Source organism: Pararge aegeria, chromosome 25 (assembly GCF_905163445.1).
Source record: "Pararge aegeria chromosome 25, ilParAegt1.1, whole genome shotgun sequence".
NCBI lineage: Eukaryota > Metazoa > Arthropoda > Insecta > Lepidoptera > Nymphalidae > Pararge > Pararge aegeria.
The window spans coordinates 551,402-578,449 of NC_053204.1; the positions used below are offsets into that span (position 1 = coordinate 551,402).

The window sequence follows — 27,048 nt, forward strand, 5'->3', positions numbered from 1 at the left end:
GGCAGGAGTTCGGTCTTAGAAAATATGCCAAAATCAAAACAATAAGCCTGTCTTCCCGCCGTGCCGGCAAACAAAACATGGGATAAGGGCAAGAACAACTATTTATTTTTATTATAATGTTACAATAATTGTGAGATATGACTGATTTTCCTTTATTAATATCATCCATACTTTAATATAAACGCGAAAGTTTGTTTGTTTGGCCTTCCTTCACGCACCAACAAATAAATAAATAAATGAATAAATATAATACACATAAATACTTATAATAAACAGAAAAACACCCAGACACTATGTACACAATAAAATGTATGTTCATCATTATCTCATTATTATGAGAATCGAACCCACGGTCTTTGATGCAGAGAGCAGAGCTGTGCACCGTCGATGTGGCGGGGAAACGCTTGTATTGTAATACAAGTAGGTAAACCTCGGTTACGTACGTTGTAGGGCGTAGATAGATTAATTAAGACAAGGGTCTCACTGCTATTGTTATAGCTTTGAACATAAAATCATGTTGCTATTTTACGGGTTCCCCGAACCAGAGACTTACGGACCTTGCCCGGGCTTTTATGTTCCCCCTTTTTGATGTCTTAAACTAATTTGTGAAATCTTGCGCGTAATTAAAGCTTAAATTGTAAGTCTTAACTAGATTCAAGGCTGAAGTTATTATAGTATAGTAGGTGACACTTAAAAGGGTACCAACCGTCATCTTGCGATTGGCGTAATTTAGAATTGTATGCAAATTATCGTCACTCTGTAAGTTTCCTCTCATATAAAAGACAGCTGCAACCCAGTACACCATTCTTATGAATATTGGTGGGCTTAGCTACGAACTCTGTCTTTAAATATTATTTATTAGATGTTGCCCACGTGTGTTGTCCGCCATTTTTTTTAATATTATAAATCCTGTGGTAGGAACATATGAAACAGACGATCAAAGATACATACTTTTGCATGTTTAATATTAGTAAATATGGATAAAAGCTACGTTATAATTTGTAATAATATTGAGGCGGAAGTTTGATGCAAAGTTAATTAGGAAATACGATGATTCTTTTAATACGGAATTAGCATTTTATTTAAGAGTTTGTCCTGAGTTCGCCAGCTAATTCTCGGTAGAATTTTGAATGAAATTAAATACACTTTGTTGTACACCAAATTAAAAAAAAAGCATTAGATAAAAAAGGAGAAAAGGTACATACAATAGGCGGCCTTATCATTAAAAGCGATCTCTACCAGGGAACCTACGAAATCAAATTGAATACATGAAGTTGTGAAGAAGGGTTAAGGTGTGCACAAAGTAAAACTTGAATGATAAACATAAATTACAAAAATATACATACTCCATAAAAAAAATATATATAATAGAATATATACAATACATACCTATATGTCATATAGAGGCCAAAAAGGAAAAGAAGGATTAAATTTTTTTAAATTTTCCTTCTGAATCGGTGGTAGACCGTAGAGTCACGTCAAGTCTGTCTTTTTGACACCCCATTTGTGCTTCTAAAGTAAGCCTACTTGAACCTTCCGATGTGGTTTTAAGTGGAAGGTCTAAGGTACGATCCCCGGCAGGTTTTCTGGTCTAGGCTTATGTACCGCTAAGAGATTAAGCGTTTGGGTTCAGTATACAGACAGACAACATATTAGTCTATATAAACAAAAAGTGGATATAAACAGTCGACTTACAAGGAATGGTCATAAATTAGTGACATCTGCATATCGTCTGCGAAAGGTGCAGAACTCATTTGTGGGACTGAGTTTACGCTTTTATAATATGATTCCTAAGGTAATTTTGGACCTACCAATGCATAAGTTTAAAGAATGTGTTAAAACACATTTATTACAGCGAGGTTATTATACAATTGATGAATTTCTTAATGACAAGGTTGCTTGGAAGCATCCGGCTCCGCTTTCATCTCTCACAAGATAGAAAAATGAATTTTGAAATGTAAAATGTAAATTGTTAATGTTGGAAAAGAGCAACTGCTGAGTTTCTTGCCGGCTTCTTCTCGGTAGAATCTGCCTTCCGAACCGGTGGTAGAGTCACTACACACAGACAGACTTGACGTTTCCAAAGTGCTTATATTAGGCCTACTTGAAATAAATGAATTTTGAATTTTGAATTTTGAATTTTATACCAGCCAAAATTTCAAAGGTTAGCTCGATAACATGTTGAGCTGCATCTACGTACCAACAGATGAGATGGCAGTGTAGGGGGTAATTAGAAGTGGATTAAAATATATTTTTTTGCTTAGTTGTATTAAATATAAATTAACAGTAAATTTTACGATGTTTTTCAAACGGCCGATTGGCGCAGTGGGCCGCGACCCTACATTCTGTGTCTAAAGCCGTGGGTTCGATTCCCACAACTGGAAAATGTTTGTGTGACGAACATTAATGTTTTTCAGTGTCTGGGTGTTTATATCTATATAATAAGTATTTATGTATATTATTCATAAAAATATTCATCAGTCATCTTAGTACCCATAAAACAATAAGTATACGCTTATTTTGGGGCTAGATGACGATGTGGGTAGTATATATTATTATTTATTTATCTTGACTATAATAAGATATAGAATATATTAAGATAATGTAATCTTAACTCATCACTACCGTAAATTCACTCTCAGTGGAATACAGTTCCACTGAGAGTGAATTTACGGTAGATATAAGTTAGGTATTCCCACTGAAAGTGATGAGTTAAGATTACATTATCTTATTACATTACATTGTGATGAATATCACAGACATCAGATCAAACGCTAATATATTCGCTGTACCCTCCTCAGGGTATCTTATTGTATATCAAATTGAATTCCCTCCTAAAATAGCGAAGCCCTTTGAAAGTAGAAAGTGTTAAATTGTAATCAAGCTTCTTCTTCGAACTGCCAACAAAATGCTTTAGACGCCTTCCAGCAAAGATATTTACCAAAATGTTCAGAGAGGCTAATGACAACAGTTTCATAAGATGATGGTTGGTCTGGCAGCTTACATCACTATTCTATTGCTGCAAAAGTGTTGAGTATTCCTGAATGTATTCAGTCGACCAGGAGTCACTCACTCATTGACATTATTAACCCACTAGTTGTACCCTGCCACGCTTCGCTGTGGCACATTGTGATTGAATGGTTGAGACAAATAGAAAAAAACAATCCTTGATGCGTTTTATATATCATGCTAAAATTTCAGCCCGATCATTGCAGAACTTTTTGAGTTTTTGAAGCGTACACAAACCAACATAACAGTTTTATATATAGATAAGTGTTTTAGTACTAAAGATGTCGCTCCTACTTCCAGAGGCCACCAGTATTATTTGGAAATTATAGATAGTTGCAATCATTGACTGCAAATCTTACATAGACTCTTTCGCACTTAAAGTTTTAGTAGCACCTATTAAAGCATTTTGTGGCCAAGCTTGTCCAGGGAAGTCCCTACTACCCCCATGCCTATTTAAGCTGCTAAGCTGCGTTCCAGTCCAAAGGGTGTCATTTCATAGGAAGTGTTCCTTGCATGGCATTCAAAGTGTTCCTCTGTTTATGTAACAAATTATGGTTATTCACTAACCATTAGGTTACCACAGCTTGGTTAAACTTAAAAACGCTCCTAACTTCGAAAAGCTACAGGTGCTACCACTGGACACTCGCTGCATTGTGGTTATAACTCGAAGCGTTTTAATAAGAACACTCGACGACTCGATTCGTTTGTTATAATCGAAAACTGGGCTTATTGTGTATAACTGGAGCCCAAATCTATCTTCGATGTTAATATTAGAAATACGGAAGTGTATCTGTTTGTTTGTTAACTTAATTGTTTCGCTCAAGTGTTGCACTGATCTTGATTAAATGACACATATGTGGCTTTTATCCTGACGATGCACATAAGTGACTGGTCACCCCGGAAAAGCAACCAAGAAACGTTTCCGCGGGATTCACAAAACACAACTTGCACAATATGTACGGCTTCTAAACGTCTTAGGGTGCTTTTAATTCCAGGAAAACCGACAGGTCTCGCGAGATATTAAATAAAGTCGGAGTATTCGCGTGCTAGTAATAAGTAAATGTGAAAATGTGATCGGCTCGATTCACCTTTGCTTTTTTAACCTTGTTTTCTAACTTTTTTTCTAAAAAACTGTTTCTATCAGTCTCAATTGCTCAAATGCACCTGCAATGATCGTGATGAAATTAGGCACAGACATATGTATCTCGAGTGGTGACGGCAGATCAGAATAAAGTGGTCACCACCACTCTTCGAGCAGCAGCGTGCTCTGTGCAACCAATACCATCTACTGCGATTACCAAAACGACTGCCCAGCGTGGCAGGTATAACATATCGGCGTGGTCAACAGCCTATCACAGTCCAGTAGTGGACTGTCATAGGCTGTTTATATATACGATGGTATGTTGCATACTGACGACGGATGTGCAATGGTGAATATCTTATATAACGGCTTTGTCCTATCTATCACTAACGTGGGCTTTGAATAGATCTGCGCCCTTAATGAACAAAAAGTTACTCCCGAAATTGTGATTTAACAATTTGCGCGCCATTCAAATGCTAAAGAAAACTTTTATTGGAAATTCCGTTTCGACTCGACAGTCGCTAACCCTTATCAGCGCCCTTAGCGAGATTACCCTTTTCACTAACGTTGTCTGTTGACGAATATCCAAAACTTAAGAGTCTGCTGTCCGAATGAAGCCAAGGAAAAGTTTGCTAATTTAAGGCATCTTTTTAAATTCCCCGGGCATGTTTCACGGATGCTTTTCCGGGATGAAAAAGTAACCTTTCCCCATTTTTAGGTTAAAGTCTAAACAAGGGCTATATCATTCGAAAGAAGCATCTGCCGAGTTTCTTGACAGCTTCAAGGTAGAATCTGGAGAGTAACATAGGCTTCTTTTTATCCCAGGGAAACAAAGGTTTTTGTGAAATTGCCTAAGAAACACGGACGGGAACGCGGGCAAACGCTAGTTATAACTATAAAGAATAAACAAAGTCTACGGAGTCGCTTCCCCGCGGAACCTGGCCCGCACAACCTGCCTATTGTCTCGAGCTATAAATTGTGTAAAACGGGACAAAAATAAAGCCACTTTAACCGAGCCCTAACTACAAGCAGAGTCGCGGTCTCATTAATATTTCAGCGCGGGCCGCCGCTCATTGCGAGACTAACGACACTTATAAATAAGACCGGCTTTACACCCTACGATATTATAGTCGTACGCATAAAGCCTTGTACTGTCCATATAATATATATACATTTGGAATATCCCGTTGTTCAAGCAATCAACAGATTTTAAGGACACAAATTGCATAGGAATGCGACCTTCAGGGAAACAGATGGATTTCGCAAGATTTTAAATAATTAATTCGTTCATGTCGCTAGAACTCCGAAGTTTGACTGATTTAATTATTTCTTTTGTCTCAATATTTAGTTTCTAAAAAGTTTCAAATATAACTCAACGACTTAGGGGTGGACTAAAACTCGGAAGGTCTTAGGTTTCATCCTGTGCATAAAATTATAAACAGTAGGTAATCTGAGATGATCTATAGACACTAATAATTTAGAAAATTTAATATAAAACTGAACGTGTTTTGCGTTTGAACTGTTTGACTAGTATATAATTTCTGATGACATGCGAATCTTAAGAAAAACTGTGTAGTCAAAATAAAAATAAAACATTCAAAACATAAAAATTAGAACGCATGTTAAAAAATAATAGCATCGCGTGGAAATTAGTTGGCAAAAATGATCAGGCGGTGCGCGTCGTATAATTTAACGTTCGATAGAACTTTAAATAACGATATTATTCATCAGCGCCGAAGCCAAAGACTTTTATCCTCAACTTATCGTACGAAGAGGCTAATCCCTCTTATAAATAATTCCACGTCCTCAAGATTAAGAGGTTTCAAAGACACTTTTATGAGTAACGGCGCTCCGTGGGAGCGGGAAGAGGTCGGAAGGATTTTAAAATCGCCGGTACTTTATTTGAGAAGGATTTAGGGCCCTTGCAGACTTTTTTACCTTCGTTTTGAAACATTTCAATTTTTTTTATTTAATGGGAATGTATAATTTCCGAATTTTCTCTGGTCTTGGACAAAAACGTACCGCTAAGCGACTTCGAATTGCGGTGCGATGTCGCTTAGAAACCGATTAGGGGTGTGACTATCATATGCCCAAACAAATTAGCCTGTTAGCATCTTAAACTGCATCATCACTTACCACCAGGTGAGATTGCAGTCAAGGGCTAACTTGCACATAGTGGAATGAAAAAAAAAGTTATTAATTCAAGGGTAATTGTATATCATTTTATAACAAATTACGAGATGAAGTATTTTAAGCATACAGAAAAATCATATTAGAATATTATGGATTCATCAATTTACATGAAAATTAATTTGACTGTGAGATGGTGATAACAAAAAAAACCCTGGCTTAATTTGTTGTGGGCTCTTCTAAGACCAGGCGTGTTCTTCCCCTCGTATCTTAAGTTTAAAGTTAACGAATGTTGTTAACACCATCATCTAAAATTACACTTGATCAGAGCTTGTGATTGGTCTAAATAAAAAAAAAAAATTGCATTTGATAGTTTAGTTTGCAGGTGATCTTAGGAGCTTGGAAGTCGTTCATCCGCGCAGCTTTCCGGTGCCTATAAGTAGCTTACCGACTTACTCGCAGTCCCTTTATTACGCCCCTTTGAAGTAATGGTTTGATTCATTTGGATGATTGCGCTGACTCAGCTAAAGAAATAGCTTCTACTTCAAACTAGTGGGTCACCTTGACCTACGGACTGGTTGTAAGGAAAAAGTTAAAACCTTTTAAGCGTTATATTTCCATTTCTATTTATAGTTGAGAGCTATTAGTGTTTGTTAACGCATTTAATGGCAACGTGGCGGGGAGAGCTTACACGGCTCCAAAATGGTACATTCTAGTACCATTTTTATTAGCGTATACTAATCCTTGGTGGAAACATCAAATGTATAAAATGCACTTTAAAATGCCGGAACCGGCATAGAACCTGCGTTTCTCCCACTGCATTGCCAATCAAGCCACCAATGTGAACTTATAAGATGCCGTTTTTATCAGTTTCATAGTGACTGTATCAGCTGAAAGGTGAAATCAGGTGCTTTAAACGATAGACACAGACACATTGACAGATGCATTTTTATATTTAATATCGCGAGGGAGACGCGGGTTCAAATCCAGCAAGTTCTGTTATTTTTCTAGGCATTTAAAAATCTGTGGGTAAAAGTCCTTCTAACTTTGAAGCCATGCATAGGTAGCAATAATATACAATTTTTTTGATTCTTCAAGTGTGGTATATATATCATCTTATGTCTACATCCAGAATGCAGGCCCTATATGTTTAAAAAATAGATTACTTTAATCTCTATCTATATCTAATTAAAGTATTTGTCCTCAGGCTTCCTCCCCGCTCGCTCCGAGAGAAGTAGCTCCGAGCACTCCCCCCTCGACGCGGCAGAACTCCTCCGAGACGCCCCCCTCTACCCCCCTCTACGCGACAACTCTAGAACTCTAGATGAAACCCCCGAAACTCTCAACGAAGAAAACAACGACAAAACAAGTGACTTAAGCCCTTTTAGCAAAAATTTCCAACCTTTTTTCGATACTAACGAGTTTGATGAAGATTCAATAGATAATACAGACGTCAACGAACTAACTGGTGTCAATTATGATGAAACAGAAACCAGTATCGAGGATAGCAGCATACTAGTAACGCCAGACGACAATGTTCTTCAATCTCATAATAATATATTTGAAATTTTGAACGATTCTAAAGGTAAAGTCACGGATTTTGATGAAACTGTCCAAGCCACTAGTATTACAAAAGATGAAACTATAAATGTTAATGAAGAAAATATATTTGAAACAAATATCATAAGTAAAAGCAATATAACGCCTGAAGATTACAATGATATACAAAATGTACCTCAAGTTTTGGAAACTATAAACCAAGAAAATAATGAAAAGCCTTTAGATAATATTAAAAATACTAATGAAATGTTGGAAAGCGAAGATTTGAATGCATCCGATAGCGGTTTCATAGTAGCCCCGGGATCGAATATCGATGAATTGAATAGAATTCTGATGGCTGAAGAAGCAAGAGTTGATGCCGAAAACAAAAAGTTATCAGGTGATTCTGAATCTACCACGGGGAATGTTACTAAAGCGTCTGTGGCAGAAGATGATTCGAGTGAAGCTTTTGTTACGGAAGAAAACTTTGAACGCAAGAAAAGAAGCAGTACGGATTGGGAGAAACCGACAAAGGTAATCTAAAGTATTTTTTTCATTATGATATTATATTATTTAAAACATTTACTGATGGTTAAGGGGAAAAAATTCATATGAACTCGAACCTAGGTTTCTGGTTTGGTTAAAAAAAGGAAAAAACAGAATCTTCTGATTCGACCCGGGATGTCCTGGTTTTAGGACCACGTGACTTGCCACCTGATCAATGATAACCTTGTAGATGATGGCGATGTTTACTTTCGTATCCTAATGATTTTTTAGCAGTTTTTTTTTGCCTGAAAACACGAATAAAACTACTTTTTGTAAAAAAATTATACCTAGTTAGATCGATTTGTTGCTCCCAAAAATCATCAGAGCCGTTTTCGAGATTGAGATTATATAGAAGAATTGCTCGTTTTAGGGTATTTGATATATAGATACATAGATTTGTCATGCTACATCGTTCATAAATTTCCACAGTCACGTCGAGTCAAAACTGGTGATACGATCCTAAACATACGTGGAGCTGTGCGGGATGCTATCGGAGACGCAGGGGCGGCTCCTGGCATGAGAGCATCTTCGAGGGTCGACGCCTTCGTCATCAGGCCAGCGCCGGTGATGAGGGACGAGCCAAGGGAACAGATGAGGGAAGCGAGGAGGGATCGCGTAGCTTCACCGCCACCTCAGGTATCTATGAATAGCGAATTCGATAAGAGCTTCTAGGAACTCATTATTAACTACAAAAACTCCGCCGAGATATTATATTTTTGCCACCATAATAGATAATGCCACAATAATAGTTAAGCTACAAAAGCAGATTTAAGAAGTGGGCAATACGTTACGACCTTTTTCGAGTAAAAAGCGGGTGAACAGCTATGAAGATGGTATGATAAACCGGCACTCTTAGAGTAGCTGAGACAACTAATCAGAAATTCCAAGATGAATCAAATTTAATATAGACACAGGATATATTTGAAATAGAAATTTCAAAATGTGCGAGATTGAACAACAAAACAATTTGTTCCGCAAACAATGAATCCTCTCAGAAGCGCTCCGCGGCCGCAGAAGCGACAAGAAGAGGCATAATTAAATCCGCCGCTTCTATACATATAGGCTATAGCGCAGGTTAGCAATCATACAGTTGGCTGTGCCTCGCATTTGCTTTTAACCTCGTATTGAAGCAGCGTGGAGGGGTTATACTTTTAATACTCCCTAAACCTAGGAAAACCCGTGTTCAGAATGCTGTGCAGGTTCTGAAAATGTTGATGAAGCAGATGAGTTTACATGGGAATTTAATGAATTATAAATAATAATAAATATACTATGACAATACACACATCGCCATCTAGCCCTAAAGTAAGCGTAGCTTGCGTTATGGGTACTAAAATAACTGATGCATATTTTTATGAATAATATACATAAATACTTGTAATATACATATAAACCACCCAGACACTGAAAAACATTCATGTTCTTCACACAAACATTTTCCAGTTGTGGGAATCGAACCCACGGCCTTGGACTCAGAAAGCAGGGTCGCTGCCCACTGCGCCAATCGGCCGTCAAGTACATAGGGTAGCACTTTGCAGGATGTGTTTTTTTCATCCCTTGTGAAGTGTTGCTCTATTTATAGGCGATGTTGCATTCACAATTAGGTGGCCCATCTGCTTGGAACCGCAATTATTCCCATAAAAAAAAGTATTTATCAGAAGTTGTAATAATGATAGAATCGCAAAGAACCGCTAGTACGATGAATAGTTTGTTATTATGAATAGTTTGTTTTTTAGTTGGATTACACAAACCATTTTTCAATTTAAAAGCTCAATTCTTGAAGATTTTTATGGGTTATTAAGCATTATTTATATATTATATTATCCTGTTTCGTATGTTATATTTGCTTCTCCAACTTATCTAAACCATCCACTTCGCATCATCTCTTCAGCGTTTTTTATCATACCTCCTACGGGATCGGTTGTCCACTCGGTTTTTAGGTACAAATGAATTTACATCACTATATAGCGGTAAACTTGGTACTTAAATTATATACTATGTTTTATTATTGCTTCTTTGTTTTATGCTTACTTTTTGTGGTGTTCAATAAAAGTATATTCATTCATTAATAAATTCAAATGAACGTATACTGTTGCATATCGGGCCTGTGTTGTTTTTCTCAGTTGCCAACTGTGCTCTTTCTAAACTGTGTACTGTATTTACCAAGGAAAATTCAAAATAATTTCGCCGCGTAAGAAAAAGGAGGCTCTGAATTAAAATATAATATTACGTAACAGACGCGCGTGGCGGGCCCGGGCTGCCACCTCTGCTCTTAACTTTATTTTAATTGTGCAGATTTAAGACTATTTAAAAATACTAGACTATTTAAATAATGTCATAAACATTGGTTGTTTATCAAATATAATTTTAATTGTTTCTTGACAACTATCTATTAACTATTCAATACTTATAAATTCATATCTGGCAAATGTGAATTATAAGTATCAAAAGTTTAATTATTTACCTACTTTATAAATTTTTAGTGTAAAAAAAAAACAAAATGTTTCACTGACCGCAATTGGAGAAGCGTGTTGGGTTTATGTTCTAAATCCCTCTGTCCTAATCATGCAGATAAGTTTATTGTGAGCTGCTTCTCGGCGAGATTGGAACCCTCGCAGCTTTCGGTTTATGTTTACGAATTTATTTATTTATTAGTTAGTTATCACCATAATCTCACTATTATCTTTAAAATAGTATGTCTACTATATGATTCAGGATATATATGAGTTTGGCTTTCATTTATACTTTGAAAGAATCTGTGCCAGGCTGTGGGATTATACTGGCCTATAATAAATTGTTTGTTTGTTAGGATTGTTTCTCGTTAAATTAACTTTATGTGCGAACATAATACAAACAGCTGTGTTGGTCTTGGGGATAGAATGTTACGTGGTGCGCCAAAATTTTGTATTAGATTTTTCTGTAAGTGTCTTCTCAGCTACCCGCCCGAAATTAGGTTATTAGCATCCAGCGTCTACCCCGTACCTCGGAGAGCAAAATTAACCGTCGAACTTCAACGTCGTTATAAAACTAAAACCCCGTAAATCCGTATTAGAGCACCGTAGGGAGTGTTTGCATCTATGGGAGGTGGTCTGTGCCCAGATCCACCACCTGCTGTGTAGTTTGGCGGGCAACTTAGTGGTTTTTAAATATAGTTTTCTTTAAACTGTATAAAGGAAAAAACACTACCTTTAAAGTGTTTCTTTCCATTCTGAGCTCATTAGGTTGTTTGAGAGCTGGCAGCCCTGCCGGGTAGCTAATTGGGTTTGTTATAACGTTGACATCGCGACTGAGTCGAGGGCTACCGCGCCGGAGTTGTTTGCAGCGTAGCGGTGAGACATAATTACGTATTTAGGCAAATATGTTTGTGCAAATTCATTTTCAACTCTAATAGTATTTAAAGCTGATTTCAGTGAACTAGTGTAAGACATTTATTTGACGTTCTTCAATGCATTTCTTGAATTTTTGTAATGAATCTATTGCTAAGATCAGGTGTACGTTTACAAAGTAAAAACAGTTTGTATCATGCAACATTGTTTTGGAATACTAAAAATGCCTGTTAAAAAGTAATAGCAACAACTCTTGCGAAATTAGAGCATTAGCAATTATTGTGAAGCGGTACGTGCTAAAACACTCGTTTTATTTCATCGTAATATATTTAAAAAAATTCTAAGGAGTGATTTGTAATAAGTTTTTATTAGAAAAAATGTAAATTGCCTGGTCAAGGTCAAGTACCTTTTAAGTAGGTACAGTAAATTTCCTGCAGATGTGGTACATAAGTGAAGATATAGGTATTGTAGTCAAATAAAGCTGTTGTTTTTGATTAATGTTTAGACACCTCATTAGCCTAAATATGTGCGGACTGTAGGTCAACCGATGCATAGCACATAATAAATTGAGATCCAAAAAGTCGTAGATGAATATCTCATCCGTCCAGTTTTCCCCCAGCATGATGTTAGCAATAAATTAATTTAGCTTTATATTCTTGCTCCTGTGCAGCCTCAGAAGCAGGAGAAAGAGCTCTTAGTGGAGCCGCACGCGCACGCGCGCATCGTGTGTGACCTCGTCAACGTCACCAACCTGCGCTGGTACAAGGACAGTGAGGTGAGGACATTCGTGAGACAAGGGTCATAAAGAAATAACTATAACGAACTATATAACATGTTAGTGATAATAGTTACCAGTCTTATCAAATAATATAAAACCAGCTCTCCAAACTTGTAGAAACAGATTACTCAGCCATCAAAAGTAATACAGTATAGGAGTAGTATAGTAGTAAAGTATAGTTGTGTATAACGTAATTCATAAATTTTCTATTCTGTAATCACTAAATAAGCTAATAAGAAGCAGTGAATCTAGCTTTCTCACTAACACATTCTAGATACTCTTAGAGCTTGGTCGCAGTGTTGCTGGAAGGGATGACGTCTTCTTCTTCACAACAGCTTAGAAGTTAACACAATATCTTAAACGTTTGAGTTCTTTGATTGATATTATATGTATTTTGTATCTAGCAAGTTAACCTGCCGTCATCTCCCGGCGGTGGGGAGTCGGCGTGGCGTCAGGGAGACGCCGTAGAGATCGCACGCGCATCCCGTGGCCACGCTGCCCGCTGGCGCTGCTCAGGCCGCGACAAAGCCGGCCGCACGGTTACCGGCGAGCCCACCAGACTGCTTATATACGGTGAGTAGGTGCACCATGTGATGCTTATGAGTAAACCCTTGTCCAGAGCCCACCCATTCCGAAACGTCCACCCGAGCCGTGGTCTGAGTCTCTATTGTCGGTCCTCCAGTGTCGTTGAGCTCTAGGCATCTTCTTTTGATGAGTTTTCCATCTCCCCAGTGACGCTGTTGCAACCCTTTAGATGGTTATCAGCTACTGTCTCTGAAAAGAGAGAAAAAATACCATATGATGCAAATGCAGTTTTTGCCTATGCGCCCAAGTAGGTACACCAAATTACAAAAAGCACGATAAGGACTAATCTCAGGTTTCATACCGGACAAATTTAATTGTGGGATAGGAAAATGAAGCTTGTGCAGAAAAAATTGTTATAAGTTGGTACTTTAGTGACGTATACATAGTTATGAAAAGTTAATACGCCTGCCACTATACTTAATGTTGGTATAAAAAATTAATTAAATTGATTACTGTAAAGTTACTTCGAAATATTGTTTCTCAATCTATGTTTGATTTACATCTGCCATATATTTTTTTTATAAATAAATATACTACGACAATACACACATCGCCATCTAGCCCCAAGGTAAGCGAAGCTTGTGTTATGGGTACTAAGATAGCTGTGGAATATCTTTATGAATATAATACACATAAATACTAATAATATACAGATAAACACCTAGACACTGAAAATCATTCATGTTCATCACACAAACTTTGTCCAACTGTGGGAATCGAACCCTCAGCCTTGGACTCAGAAGGCAGGGTCGCCGCCCACTGCGCCAACCGGCTGTCAGACGGATATTAACCGGAGAAACGAAATTACCGTATAGCTGATATGATAAATGTATGTAAACTATCATTAGACCCTTGACCCTTAACCCACTGTGGGTTACCTACCCACTGTCAGGGGTCTACTAAAAAAAATATCCAAGACTTTCTCAAAATTCTCATGTTTACTTTGTTATGGATTAAAATCCAAAGCATCGTTTATATTATTGAATTTATGTAGATCATTACTTAAATTAGATATTTGGTTACCAGAGCCAGTTCGGTCAGTGTATCTAGCGGTGGACGGAAGACGCCTGGACGCGGGGAACACCTGGGTGCCTGTCAGAGACAAGACTGTCCTTGAAGTGAGATGCGTTGCTGAAGGTAAGTTAATAACATTAAACGGTTAACCGTTAAATTCGATGGACCGCTAATCAACAGCTATTACAAAGTAATAGAATATAACAATTCACTGCCCATATTTGACTGTGGTCCGCGAACAACGTGAACTTGCAAAACCTTTGAACTTACTGGAACGCAGACTATTATATGTTATATAAGTTTTTTGACCAACGATTTAATATATTGATTTTTACAATGTGTGAATATTTGAACAGGAAATTTAATTTTCGACGAAATCGGTCAACAGGGGATCTTTTAGTGTATGCCACGCACATCTGGGGTGAAGCCATGGATAAGCACGGTGAAGCGCTCGCTGTTTCACTCGATGTATCGAAAGCTTTTGACCGAGTCTGGCATGAAAGTCTTCTGCACAAGCTTCCAGCCTACGGGTTACCCATTAGTTTTTGCAACTGGATCGCTGATTTCTTGAGTGGACGATTTTTTCGGGTTGTCGTCGATGGGTCCTCGTCTGACCTAATGGCCATCAACGCTGGTGTCCCTCAGGGATCGGTTCTTTCCGCTACGCTCTTCCTGCTGCATATAAATGATCTGTTAAAACCCGGCATCTTTGGGTATGCAGATGACAGCACTGTGACGGTTAGATACATGTCCAGTCCACGAGCTAGTAGAGACGAAACTCTTGTGTTCAGAGAAGCCTTGGTGGAACGCGTTAATCTGGCCTTAAGCGAGGTGTCCGATTGGGGTGACACTAATCTGGTACAGTTTAATGCTTCCAAAACCCAAGCGTGTTTGTTTTCCGCCAAACGGAGTCCGTTCCCCCTAACTCCGACTTTCCGAAATGTATCTGTGCCAATCACGAATAGTATTGAGCTCCTAGGTATCAGCATTTCGTCCAATCTAAGCTTTGGACAATGCATCGAGTCCAAAGCTAAAACTGCTGGCAAAAAACTTGGCATCCTCAACAAAGTTAAGCGCTACTTCACGCCAGAACAGCTTCTTACCCTGCACCAAGCTCAGGTTCGGTCGTGCATGGAGTACTGCAGCCATTTATGGGATGGCTCTGCCAAGTACCAGCTCGATGCTTTGGATTCGGTGGATCGTCGTGCTAGGAGACTCATTGGCAACGACCTTGTAGTCAGTAGACTTCAAAGCCTTGAACACCGGCGCAAGGTTGCTTGTCTGGCCGTTTTCTACAAGATACATTTCGGAGAGTGTGCTCAGGAGCTATTCGATTTGGTCAAACCATCTCCTTTCTACCATCGAACTGCGAGGCACCGAAAGAATCTGCACCGTTACGTGGTTGAAATACCATCAACACGTACGAAGCGTTTTGCTTCTTCCTTTCTGATCCGCACCGCAAAGGCCTGGAATGCCCTCCCATCTTCCGTCTTCCCTAATACCTATAATCTGGGTACCTTCATATCAAGAGTGAATAGGCATCTTCTAGGCAAGCGCGCTTCATCTTAGGCTGCATCATCATTTACCATCAGGTGTGATTGCAGTCAAGCACTTGTCTATATACTTACAAAAAATAAAAATAAATAATTAGCGATTGCATGAGTTTTATTGTTTACATAAAATATTTGGATTATTGTTGTATGTTAAACATACTAATTAAATAATTAAGTAGGTCAAGGAGTTAGCATGTTTGGGTCCCTAGTCATTATCAGTTAAGCTTGGAGTGAAGAAGTTGGTATTGTCTAAACTCCCAAAATTCCTTCTTCCCTAATAATTGGAGAGGAGAGCTGTACCCGACAGTGTAGCGTACATCACCATCAGTGAAAGCCTACTCGTGTCCACTGCATAAGACAGGCCTTGCCAAGAGCGCGCCTTCACATACGATCATCCGTCCAACGGGCTGGAGGCGGTCCCAAATTAGGTTTACTGATTCGTGGTCTCCACTCGAGAACGCGTCTGCCCCACTGTGACTCAACTTGCTAATCCTTTGTCTTTATCTGCGACTTTGGTTCTCCTACGGATTTCCTAGTAGCGATTTATTTCCCGAAGAAACACTCCCAACATAGCTCGCTCTGCGTATTTGTGGCACAGATGAACTGCCAGTGTCCACGTTTTTACTACATATTACATTACGTAATGGGACATTAATACTCTATACATAATGACGATGAATAAAATACATTACGTGTGGTAAAACTTGGCTATATACATATATCCAATGTCACATAAATGATTGGATGGATGAAATTAATGAATAAGTAATCGTACTTTTTGGGAAACTGCCAGTGTCCACGTTTCCTCTCCATACTAAAAATGCAATTTCCAAAATTAAACCAGCCGTAGTGTCAGAGAGGTTGTTCAAAATATGGTCGGAATTTACCGCACGAATCGTTTAAAATTCTTTAGCCCATTCAAACCTATGCAATTCGCAGCCCAGGTTGACCGATATTTCGCTTAATTTGTTTCCGATCGTGTGCTGAGTGAATAGCGTTCAGCTCGAATATCTACTAGCTTCGATGGGAGGGCTTTCAAAATACGCCATTATAAAACCCCATTAGTGTTTTTGAAAGTTCGCGCGCTGCCAGCTTTCGGAAACGTAACCCAGATTGCAACGTTGCGAAGCCGCAAATGAAAATCGTTGGAAACATTTTCGGGATATGAAATTACTAGTTGTTGTTGGTTTCAAGAGCGGTGCGGCCTAATTGGACAGAGCAAATGAGTTGATTACGATGGTCAATCTTAGTTGTTCCAAGTGTATGTAACATGGGCGACTTCGGGGCTTGCGAATTTGACCATCAGGTAAAACTGTCCCTTCTTCTTCTTCTTCTTTATCCTACATGTGGGCTAGAAAAATATGTCTGTTTCAGATTCGAAGACGGGCTTGTTGTTTTAGTTTTGGCAGAGTTTTGCCATTACCCTAACCTCTTTTGCAATGTCTTTGTTGGGGGAATATCTGCCATATTTCGGTTCTAAGGCCAAGTTTGGTAATCTTTCATCGTGAAGTCTGTAGTCAGCTCGGTCATAATCTTTTAACCCGGTTATAATTATTAATTACTTGTTGCGTTACCTTGGTCTACGATGGAAGGTCTGTATTACTTTCTTGAATTATTTTTTTTATAAAACAAACCCGACGGTAAATAACTAAATAACAAGAGTTTAATGGTTGAGGTGGTCTCCCAGCACTTCACCATCAGCTTTTTTTTTTTGACGAGCATAAAATGCTTAGCAGCTATATACCATAATCAAAACTACTCGTGTGATTATTATTATTGTATTGTTCCGGTGACAATCCATGGCCTTCATTATCAGTTCAACTGGAGGATTTATGGTGCGTTTCGAAAGAAAATGCACGAGTTCCTTTAAAAAACACTCAAATTGCTATAGGTGTGTCTATAATATTTGAAGAGTTCTCTCGATTTCTCCAAAATCCCACCAATAAAACTTCACTAAATTAAAATGAGACCACCTCTTAAAAGAATCATCAAAATCGGTTTATAATAGGCTGACTAAACGAGTAACATGTATAAAAAAAGTCTCTGAAAGGAGATTTTTGTTCAGAGCCCAAAAAATGTGACTGCAATAATGTGAACATGAGGCCCTTATAATAAATTGCTTTTTCATTTCTAACTAATCTGATCTTTTTATAGTTTATATTGACAATGTGAAGAGGTTCTTACAAAAATAATGTCCGATTACGTTTTTGTTAGCCTATGCATAGAACAGGGTGCGTTTGAAATACTCGTAGCTTTTGTTTAAGAGTTTTAGTTTAGTTTTAATAACGAATTCCTACCTCTAGCACGTAAGAAATTGTATTTATGTATTAGCAGTACTCTATTTTAATATATAAATATATGACTTTATACTTTTAACTTTAAATAACAGTAGGTACTCTGTTATAATTGATGTAGACTAATTTTATTTTGAACACAGCTTATTTTGAGTTAGTGTTGTGAAGCTTCCGATCTTCCCAGGTGGCGTCCCTCCACCCGAGCTGTCATGGCGTCTGCTGGCCCTGGAGCCTGCCCTGGATCACCGGCCATACCTGCGTATACACCACACTAATTATTCTGTCGGTGAGAACGACATCAAGCATATTTATATTGGTAGTTACTTATTTGTTTGTCTTGCTACAAAGCTACAAATATTGTTTTATATATATTATATATATTTATTTAAGTAATGGAATATGTAATTTATGCGTATGTGCACCATTATCTGTATTATCTGTATTTGTTTTCTTCGCCATTGGTTGCCTGGAAGAAATCGCTATGAAGCGAAAAGGCCGCCAAATTGTATACGTTGTTTTGTTATAGTTTTTTTTTATGTACTTTTTGTGATCTGCAATAAATGTATGTTTATTCATTCATTCATTCCTGTAATTAAAAGCGTACCAAACGTTTAAGCAGAAATCCCAATTTATTTTTTAAAAACAAAATTTCACAAGTACTAACACAGTTTGACTCGTGATTAAGAAAAGTTATTATATTATTCCTGGGTAACGAAATCTAAAAAAATCATATCAATATTAATTATTAAAAAAATGTATAAAAACATTTAATTAAATAGTTTCAATATAATAACGTGGGTATTGGCTTAGTTCGTTCTCTGACATGAAACTTGGTTTTGAGTTATGCTATATATGCTATATAGTTATTTATAAAGGACTAAGTGACACGGTGTGCTTTGTTCCACCTATTCCCATAAAAAAAAAACTATATTTTTTTAGATTTTTTCGTTAATGAATGTTTTCATAGCAAGTAAGAAACAATTTCACCATTGTGGGGATGAATGATTGCTGTCGGTTTGTTTTTGTCTCCAATTGACGCCATTTTGGATACCCATTATTTACCATCGGATACTCCTTTCTGGTTTAAGATATTGTTCCATAAAGGAATTTCCACTTAAATAGAACTTACATGCTAATTTACAAAAAGAGGGTAATTATATAAAATTGTATCTTCGAGCGCACAATAAATAAATTGTAAATTATAAGTGGGTAGTTTTGAAGCGCCATCGCATCAAAATCATATCGACGGTCAACTGCTGACGCGAGCCGCGGCTATGTCACTGCATAGGTAACATGGATTCATCCACATCCTTTGGTGATGTGTTTTTAACTGTGTCGTCGGTCTAGTGGTACGCATGTTCAGCTGCAGATCACGAGGTCCGGGGTTTGATCCCCGGTTTTGGCAGAACTAATATTTCCTAAAAGATATTATAGAATAGAAATCTCTGGAGTTTGGAAATTGGCAGTATTCTCCCTCGTGCTTTGGAAAGCATGTTAAGCTGTCGCTACCGCTCCTGATCTCTTTCTGGTTGTGTTGGAACTGCGGTTTCAATTGACTATGAGAGAAAGTGTACCTGTGTTTGCGCACACATATTTTGTGCATTGTAATATCTCCCATGTAGTTAGGAGTGAGGCTTAACACCTACGCGTCAGATTGATGGAAACAGGGCTTCGCTTTGTAAGATTTGCTGTCTCGTGTTCCTTGCATGCCTTGCGGCTATCTGCTTGGTCGGTCGACTATTACGATAAAAAACAAAATACTTTCTCGAGATGGTCCACCGTGGCTGTCGGGGAGCCGGCTGGTATAGTGTATGGGAATCTCCAGAGGGCGTGTGGTGGTCGCGCGCGGTGGTGACGGCGGCGCGAGAGCTGCACAACGGCACGCTGCAGTGCGCGGCGCGACAGCGGAGGCCCGACGCGCCGGCGCCGTCGGCTCGCCCGCCCGACGCGCTCACGGCCAAGCTGGAGATACACGTGACTTGTGAGCACCCGCATGTATATGGTACCAGCAGCTAGCGGAATGTGTGTAGCGGTTGGCGGTCAAAATAAGAACCAGTGCTGTCACAATGTAGTATGCAACCGGCAACATACGTTCCATTTCTGCACCTTTTTGATTATTGTACTAAGGGTACAGAAGCCAGTAATACAGTGCATGTAATTGTAAAATGTAAAAGTAAAATTATCTAAATGTCAGTCGTTTCAGAGTTGCATATCGTGTACTTACTTTTAATTTTTGTTACAAACGTTCTAACGTGTAAACGAACGCCAAAAAACATGAACTTCTTCAACTTATCATACAAGGTAAAGTGGCAGGCAGCAGAAGTCCTGGCCGTAGAAGAATATTATGGCTCAAAAACCTACGACAATGGTTTGGAAAAAGCACCAAATCATTATTTAGAGCAGCGGTGTCCAAAGTAGAGCAAGCCCTAATGATTGCCAACCTTTGTAAGGAGACGGCACCCTAAGAAGAAGATGTTCATTTACTTATTCATTCGATTTATAGGGTACCAAAATAGTGTCAGGTGTAATGGAGTGTACACAACACAGGTTTCCTCATGAAGTTCTCCATGCTTGAAACGTACATGGCTCCGAAAAGTTATAACTTCTTATTGGTGGTCCTACTCGCTCCGTCTTATGGAGAAGCTATCACCACTCCAAGTGATGGTGCGGTTTCCCAGTATGGTATCTCTTTCTCATGCATATCATCAATTAGCTCATGCTTTTAACAGGACTATTGTAAATTAAAAATCAGATTACAGGATTTGCAACTCTAAATTGAGTTTAATTACGACCATTTCATTTCGTCGATACAGAATTTGATATGCCAAAACGATCATTCGATTTCGATATATGGTACTCCGTACGCTCACGGCACGCGCCGCCCGCAGACCCGCCGTCGTTCGTGATCTCGCGCTGGCCCGGCTTCGGCGTGTCGCTGTGGGCGGGCGGCGCCGCGGCGCTGCGCTGCGACGTGGACGCCAACCCGCCCGCGCGCGCCGCCTGGATGCGCGACACCGACCGCGTCTCCAGGTGAGCCCGTCCGGGAAGTCCTGTGTGTGTGTGTCGGTTTGAACCGAGTTCGCCTTTAGCTCACGCGCCTAACTTGGTAATACCGTACCGCATTATCTGTAAAATGCAATGTAACATTACTTGATGCATAATCTACTATGACGTGTCCAATGATCTTTTGGCAACCGACATCCAATGTTACCTAATGGTTAGATAATTTTTTGGGTGTATGTCTGTTTGTATATAAAAAACAATAGGAAAATAATAGGGCAAATTTTCAAATAAAAACGGGTTTGGTTCTCGCTCCAGAGAATATCTTATGTTTACCTAATTTTGTATTGTTTTTAATTTAATATGTATGTATAAATGTTAAATTGAATTAACTTAATTATTATGAATTATTTTTGATTGAAATTTTGCATATAAACAGCTCTCGAAGAGATCTGCTACAAATTATTTCCATAAAAGGGCAAAATAAGGGTTGGCGAACTTAATATGAGCGCTTTAAAGCTATTTATAATAGGAATTGAGCGAGTAAGCAGTCCCCAAACAAAGTTATATCGAAATATAAGTTGAAGCACAGTATTATCACAATCTCCCTCGGCCGGAGTTTTAAAAGTGAAAACTTTCGCCGTGTTTCATTTTATTTCTTATGAAAATTCGTAATTAAGAAATTAAGTTTAATTAGGTGGGGAAGTAGAAGCGTCGCGCCAGAATTACCTGCTCCCGGTATTGCAACTTTGGGAATATAACTCGCGATGCTTGAGGAGTTTGCTTTATAAATATACTTATATGAGCGGTTTTATTATTAATTGCGGTTTCGTAAGTTAAAAGGTTTGCTTACCGGTCTATAGTTGAGAACGTAATGAATGAACCAGTTAATAAGATAATTACTTGTTTAAGTGCTGACTGGGGTGATTGACCGCTCATATTCGATCTCACCTTTTCAGGTAGCGCAGCATAGAGTTTCGGACGTTATTTCTTAAATTCTTTGAACCCGTGTATCCGTGCAATAAAACGGTTTGAGAGCAGTTTCTCTAAGGAAATATAATGACGAAATACTAGTAGTGGTTTTGAAATCGGTTTCAAGCCTTGTCTGAGAGTAGTTTTGTATACAAAGTATACAATATACAGGTTTCCTCGTGATATCTCTCCATCGTGGTATTTAATTGCTTAGAACGCACAGAGCTCTAAAAAGTTAACGGTAGGTTAACGTAATAGGGTCCTGAAATCCCTAATCACTAGGCTATCAGCACTCACATGAAACGTAAGTAAAAACAGTTGCGGTGATGGCGTAAACAATGCATATTTATGCGTTAGCAGAAATCGCGGTTGATTTGCTGCAACTTTTGAAGACTTCGGTCGTCTCCGAATCCTATCATCAGATCTATTGATATTTAAATAAACAATAATAATAATAAATATACTACGGCAATACACACATCGCCCCAAAGTAAGCGTAGCTTGTGTTTTGGGTACTAAGATGAGTGATGAATATCTTTATGAATCATACACATAAATATTTATAATCAACAAATAAACGCACAGACAGTGAAAAACATTCATGTTCATAACACAAACATTTTTGAGTTGTGGGAATCGAACCTACAGCTTTGATTTGGAAAGCAGGGTGCCTACCATATGCGCCAATCGAGCGTCATAAAAAATGGGGCCATTTCGAAAAATCTTACATGCAATGCAATTTGCAAATCCGTCTATAGATGACGGAGTTATGTTCGGACATACATAAAAGTGGTTAGTTAAGGTCGGGTTAAGAAAAATCACCAAAAAAAAAGAAAATGGTAACTGTAAGTGTGTCTCCAGCTCGCCAACGCCGCTGGAGACGGGTGCGGAGGACGGGGCCGCGCTGGGCTCGGCCACGCTGCGCTGGGTGCGGCTCAGCGAATCGCACGCCGGCTGGTACCGCTGCCGGGCGCGCTGGATGGACATCGAGTACTCGTCCATCGGGTACTACCTCAACGTGCTGGGTGCGTTGCTCATCTGCTGAAACGTTGATCATCTGGGCAAAAAGAAACTGGCCTCGACGACAGCTGGGCGGAAGTGAACCTTCTTATCACGCTTTAAACTATATCTATACTTTATGCATAGCTTGTAAAATATAATCAGCCGTATGTAAGGAACGACTTTAAAGACTGGAAAATTAGGTGCAATTTACTAAAGTCATCATCATCATATCAACCCATTACCGGCCCACTGTTGGGCACGGGTTTCCCACAAGGAGATAAGGCCTTAGTTTAGCACGGTGGCCCAGTGCGGATTAGTGGACTTTGCCATATTTTTCTCAATAATTTAGCAGTATGGAAGGTATGATTGACTTAGAGGCCTGGAAATTTAGATCCATTTAATACTTATGGTATAGTGATTCTATCATCATTGGCTGGATGCTAGGAGAAGCCAACAGAGGCATTCTAACATAAAACCGTCTAAGCATGATGAAAAATAATCTTAATTAGTATTAATGTTTAATCTCCTCGTCCTCCTCTCCTCCAGTCGGTAGCCATTGAAGCTAACGAGAACTGTGTGAAACATGATTTGAAAAACCAGTGTCCACTTTGAACTGATAAAAAGAGTAAATCTTGACGTTGGCTTTCGAATAATTCACGTCCATTTTGCTCCGCGTTTGACCGTTTTGTGTGATTGACAAATGTCCAAACGTAGACATTTCAAAAGAGAGTGTGTTTCCCTAATTAAGAAAGGTTAGTTCGAATTTGAAACTATAAAGGCTTACGACATTGCACTAAGAACTGGATCTCCTGACTCGATGTGGAATGTTCGTAATGTTTATCGATAATTGTCAGCGTCGGACGAGAACACGCAGTCGGCGACGGAGCCCGGCGAGAAGGATGAAGAGCCCGACCACCAGAAGGTGGAGGTGCCGCTGGGCGGCAACGTTCAGCTGCACTGTCCCAAGGGTGAGTGCTGCCGGTGTCCTAGTAACACTTGCTGACTACCATCACAAGATAATAATTAATTCACTTAAATGTAGGTACTCGTACATTCAGATCTAGTTATAGCCTAGAAGGTACATTTTACAATTTAGTGTATGAATATCTTAACTTTAAACTAAGTTAAGTTAGTATTACAATTTGAGAATTTATACTTTTAACTTTAATCATAACGTAATTTAAACAATGTATTTTTTTCTGTTTTTTAATTCAGCACTGATCAAATTTATTTCTCAAATATTAAGATGCCAAAATATATTGTTGCTTGCTGACAATAACTCACCATGAGGGCAACAGATAAAAAGAAGTCAGAATAACGTCATTGCACCAATACATACTTGGAAATAAGGCACAAAATTTAACAAAAAAATTTACGGACATTTAAAAAAAAAAAATGGTCTGTTAATCTACTCGTAATAAGAAGCTAATATTAGTTTCTTATTAATTAACAGTGTAAAACAGATTGCGAATCTAACTTTACACCAGCGGCATGCACTAAGCGGACAGATGATATAAAATGGAGAAAATCTCCTCTACGAGTTACAACAATACAATAACATAAAGGGTAGCCTTTTTAAAACTCGTACTGGAGGGTTTTTCCTTTTTATATCATTTGGCCGCTTAGTACATACCCTGTGTACACGCTACTGGTTACCACATAAACTGACGACTGACGACTGACGATAGACTGAATGACTAATGACTGATGACTGACAACAGACTGACGGACGGACAGCAAATCGCTGAATAACTAATCACCCTTTATTCGTCTGTAATAAGGCCAACTTGGCTTTGAGTCAAGCCATCAAAATCAATGAAAGAAGCACGTAAATAATTCTAGGCTGTAACAAGCCTATTTAAAAAAATAATGTGATTCAAGAGTACCCTTTTTTAGGTTTTACATTGAATATTTATTTCAGTTTAAATCTGATTGGTAGATACTCGTTTAACAATATAACTATCACCTCAAGATAATGGAAAAATATACCTACGTGAGTATAACCTTCATAAGTGCCTGTGATAGGTTCACATGAATACAACATATTTTAATTTTGAATTTGGTGTCACGTGGTGTGGTGCAGGCAGCGTGGGCTGCTGGTGGCGGCGCGTGGTGGGCAACGCGTCCGACGCGTGGGCGCCGGCGGGCTCGCACCACGCACACGGCGTGTTGGGTATGCACTCTGAAACTTTACCCTAGCTTTAAACTGTGAATTAATGAATTAACTGGCGTTGTCGTGACGGCATATCAGAATACAGTTGTATCGTCTTATCGCGGGCGTCGTACGAGTTGACTTAAGGAATATTACGGAGAACGGCCAGCAGCGTCCTATGTGCTACTACTACCACCTACTGCGGTCCCGTCTGCCCAACGTTACGTTGGGAGAGGCCCTAAGTCCAGCTGTGGGCTGTTATAGGCTAGGCTAATGAAAGCCTGCTTCATGCAATGAATGAATACATTTTTACTGTAAACCACAGAGAAAATACACAAATAATAAATATTGTATTTATCGCTACATTGTGATCTCTCCCAGCAAACCAATGGCGTGAAAGAAAATGCTATAGATGGATGGTGGTATACTATAATATTATATGTTATACTAGTTGTACCCTGCCACGCTTCGCTGTGGCACATTGTGATTGATTGGTTGAGAAAAATAGATAAAAACAATCCTTGATGATATTATTCATTCATTCATTCATTCATTCATTCATTCATAGTTGCAATCATTGACTGCAAATCTTACATAGACTCTTCGGCACTTAAAGTTTTAGTAGCACCTATTAAAGCATTTTGTGGCCAAGCTTGTCCAGAGAAGTCCCTACTACCCCCATGTCTATTTAAGCTGCTAAGCTGCGTTCCAGTCCGAAGGGTGTCATTTCATAGGAAGTGTTCCTTGCATGGCATTCAAAGTGTTCCTCTGTTTATGTAACAAATTATGTTATTCACTAACCATTAGGTTACCACAGCTTGGTTCATCATTTATTACTATATATAATTATATAATTATAATGATATAAATAACTTTAACGCCCCCACAATCTCCTCTAGGGCTAAAATTTTTCGAAATCTGATAGTAAGTGACCTTAATTTAACAAACATGAAATTTTATTAAATTTTAAGTCTGTGGGAATTTTAATATAAAATTTTAATTTTTTTTCATTAAAATGAAAATTTTATACTAAAATTCCATTCCATTTGGGCAACCCCCGTAACCGATTTTGTGATTTAAACTTCATTCAATACATTCTTGTTTGCTCGTAACATAGCCCAAAAAAATTCTGTCCAAATTTCATGTCTAAAAGAGTTAAAATTCAAAATTTAGTTTTTTATGATTTTTTCTAATAATTTTCGCTATACACTTTGGAGATTTAACGTATCCTCTACATGGATGCAAAATTTCAATTCAATCAGATGTATAGTTTAATAGTTCTAACAGAACAATCGTAAAAAACTCTATAGATTTATATATTAGTATAGATATAGATTATACACACACTTATACATATAATGTATGTTTGTGATAGTTTTTAATATAGTTACACATAAGAAATGGTCTTAAAGACATGTACGTATTGTAACGTAATAACATTATTATTTTATTATATATATTAATACTGTTAAATGTTACGCGCGGTCAGTCGCTGTATTATATCGCGAAACTGGTATCACAGGGGGTAAACTTCGCAAAGTGGAGGTTTACATTTTGTTATCTGTGACCAGGTATAAAGGAAGCTATGTACGAGGAAGGAGGCGAGTACCGCTGCGTGGGAGCTCGGGCGCCTGATCTGAAGCGACTTCGTGAACTGAAGCGCGTCACTCTCAGAGTGACAGGTAACACATAAACGTCATCATCGTCAGCAACTTCAGCTTATTAGCGTAAGACTGTTTGGTTAGTCTTGTTTTTTGCCGGGTTGTGCTGGTGGACTCTTTAAAAACATACTATATTCTTTCTTTTTCTCTTTTAAAAACTTGAAAATTAACAAAGTTATGTAATTTTGGTTTCTTCTATACTACGAGTGTATAGAAGTACCCATGTATTGTACCCGTGGTATTACTAATGTAAAATGTCAAAATACGAATGCTCCTGTGAACAACACTTGGGGATTTGATTTTTTCCAGGACTTAAAGCAACTTATCTCTCACTCTCCGTCCTTTCAACTAAATTAATCCAAGAATAAAATTGATTACTTGCTTTGTAAAGAGAAAAAAACTATGA

The 27,048-nt window shown here is 38.4% G+C and overlaps 1 protein-coding gene across 1 annotated transcript in view; it reads left to right on the forward strand.

The window, feature by feature from the left end:
* The window catches only part of LOC120634715, a 91,606-nt gene that overhangs the window by 62,145 nt on the left and 2,413 nt on the right, over window positions 1-27,048 (forward strand). Inside the window, exons 3-14 of the mRNA XM_039905488.1 lie at window positions 7,428-8,293; window positions 8,735-8,941; window positions 12,302-12,406; window positions 12,814-12,982; window positions 14,021-14,131; window positions 18,040-18,141; window positions 19,681-19,836; window positions 20,744-20,885; window positions 22,689-22,852; window positions 23,684-23,797; window positions 24,913-25,002; window positions 26,553-26,663. Coding sequence (XP_039761422.1) covers window positions 7,428-8,293; window positions 8,735-8,941; window positions 12,302-12,406; window positions 12,814-12,982; window positions 14,021-14,131; window positions 18,040-18,141; window positions 19,681-19,836; window positions 20,744-20,885; window positions 22,689-22,852; window positions 23,684-23,797; window positions 24,913-25,002; window positions 26,553-26,663 — 2,337 coding nt within the window. The remainder of the gene's footprint in view (window positions 1-7,427; window positions 8,294-8,734; window positions 8,942-12,301; window positions 12,407-12,813; window positions 12,983-14,020; window positions 14,132-18,039; window positions 18,142-19,680; window positions 19,837-20,743; window positions 20,886-22,688; window positions 22,853-23,683; window positions 23,798-24,912; window positions 25,003-26,552; window positions 26,664-27,048) is intronic.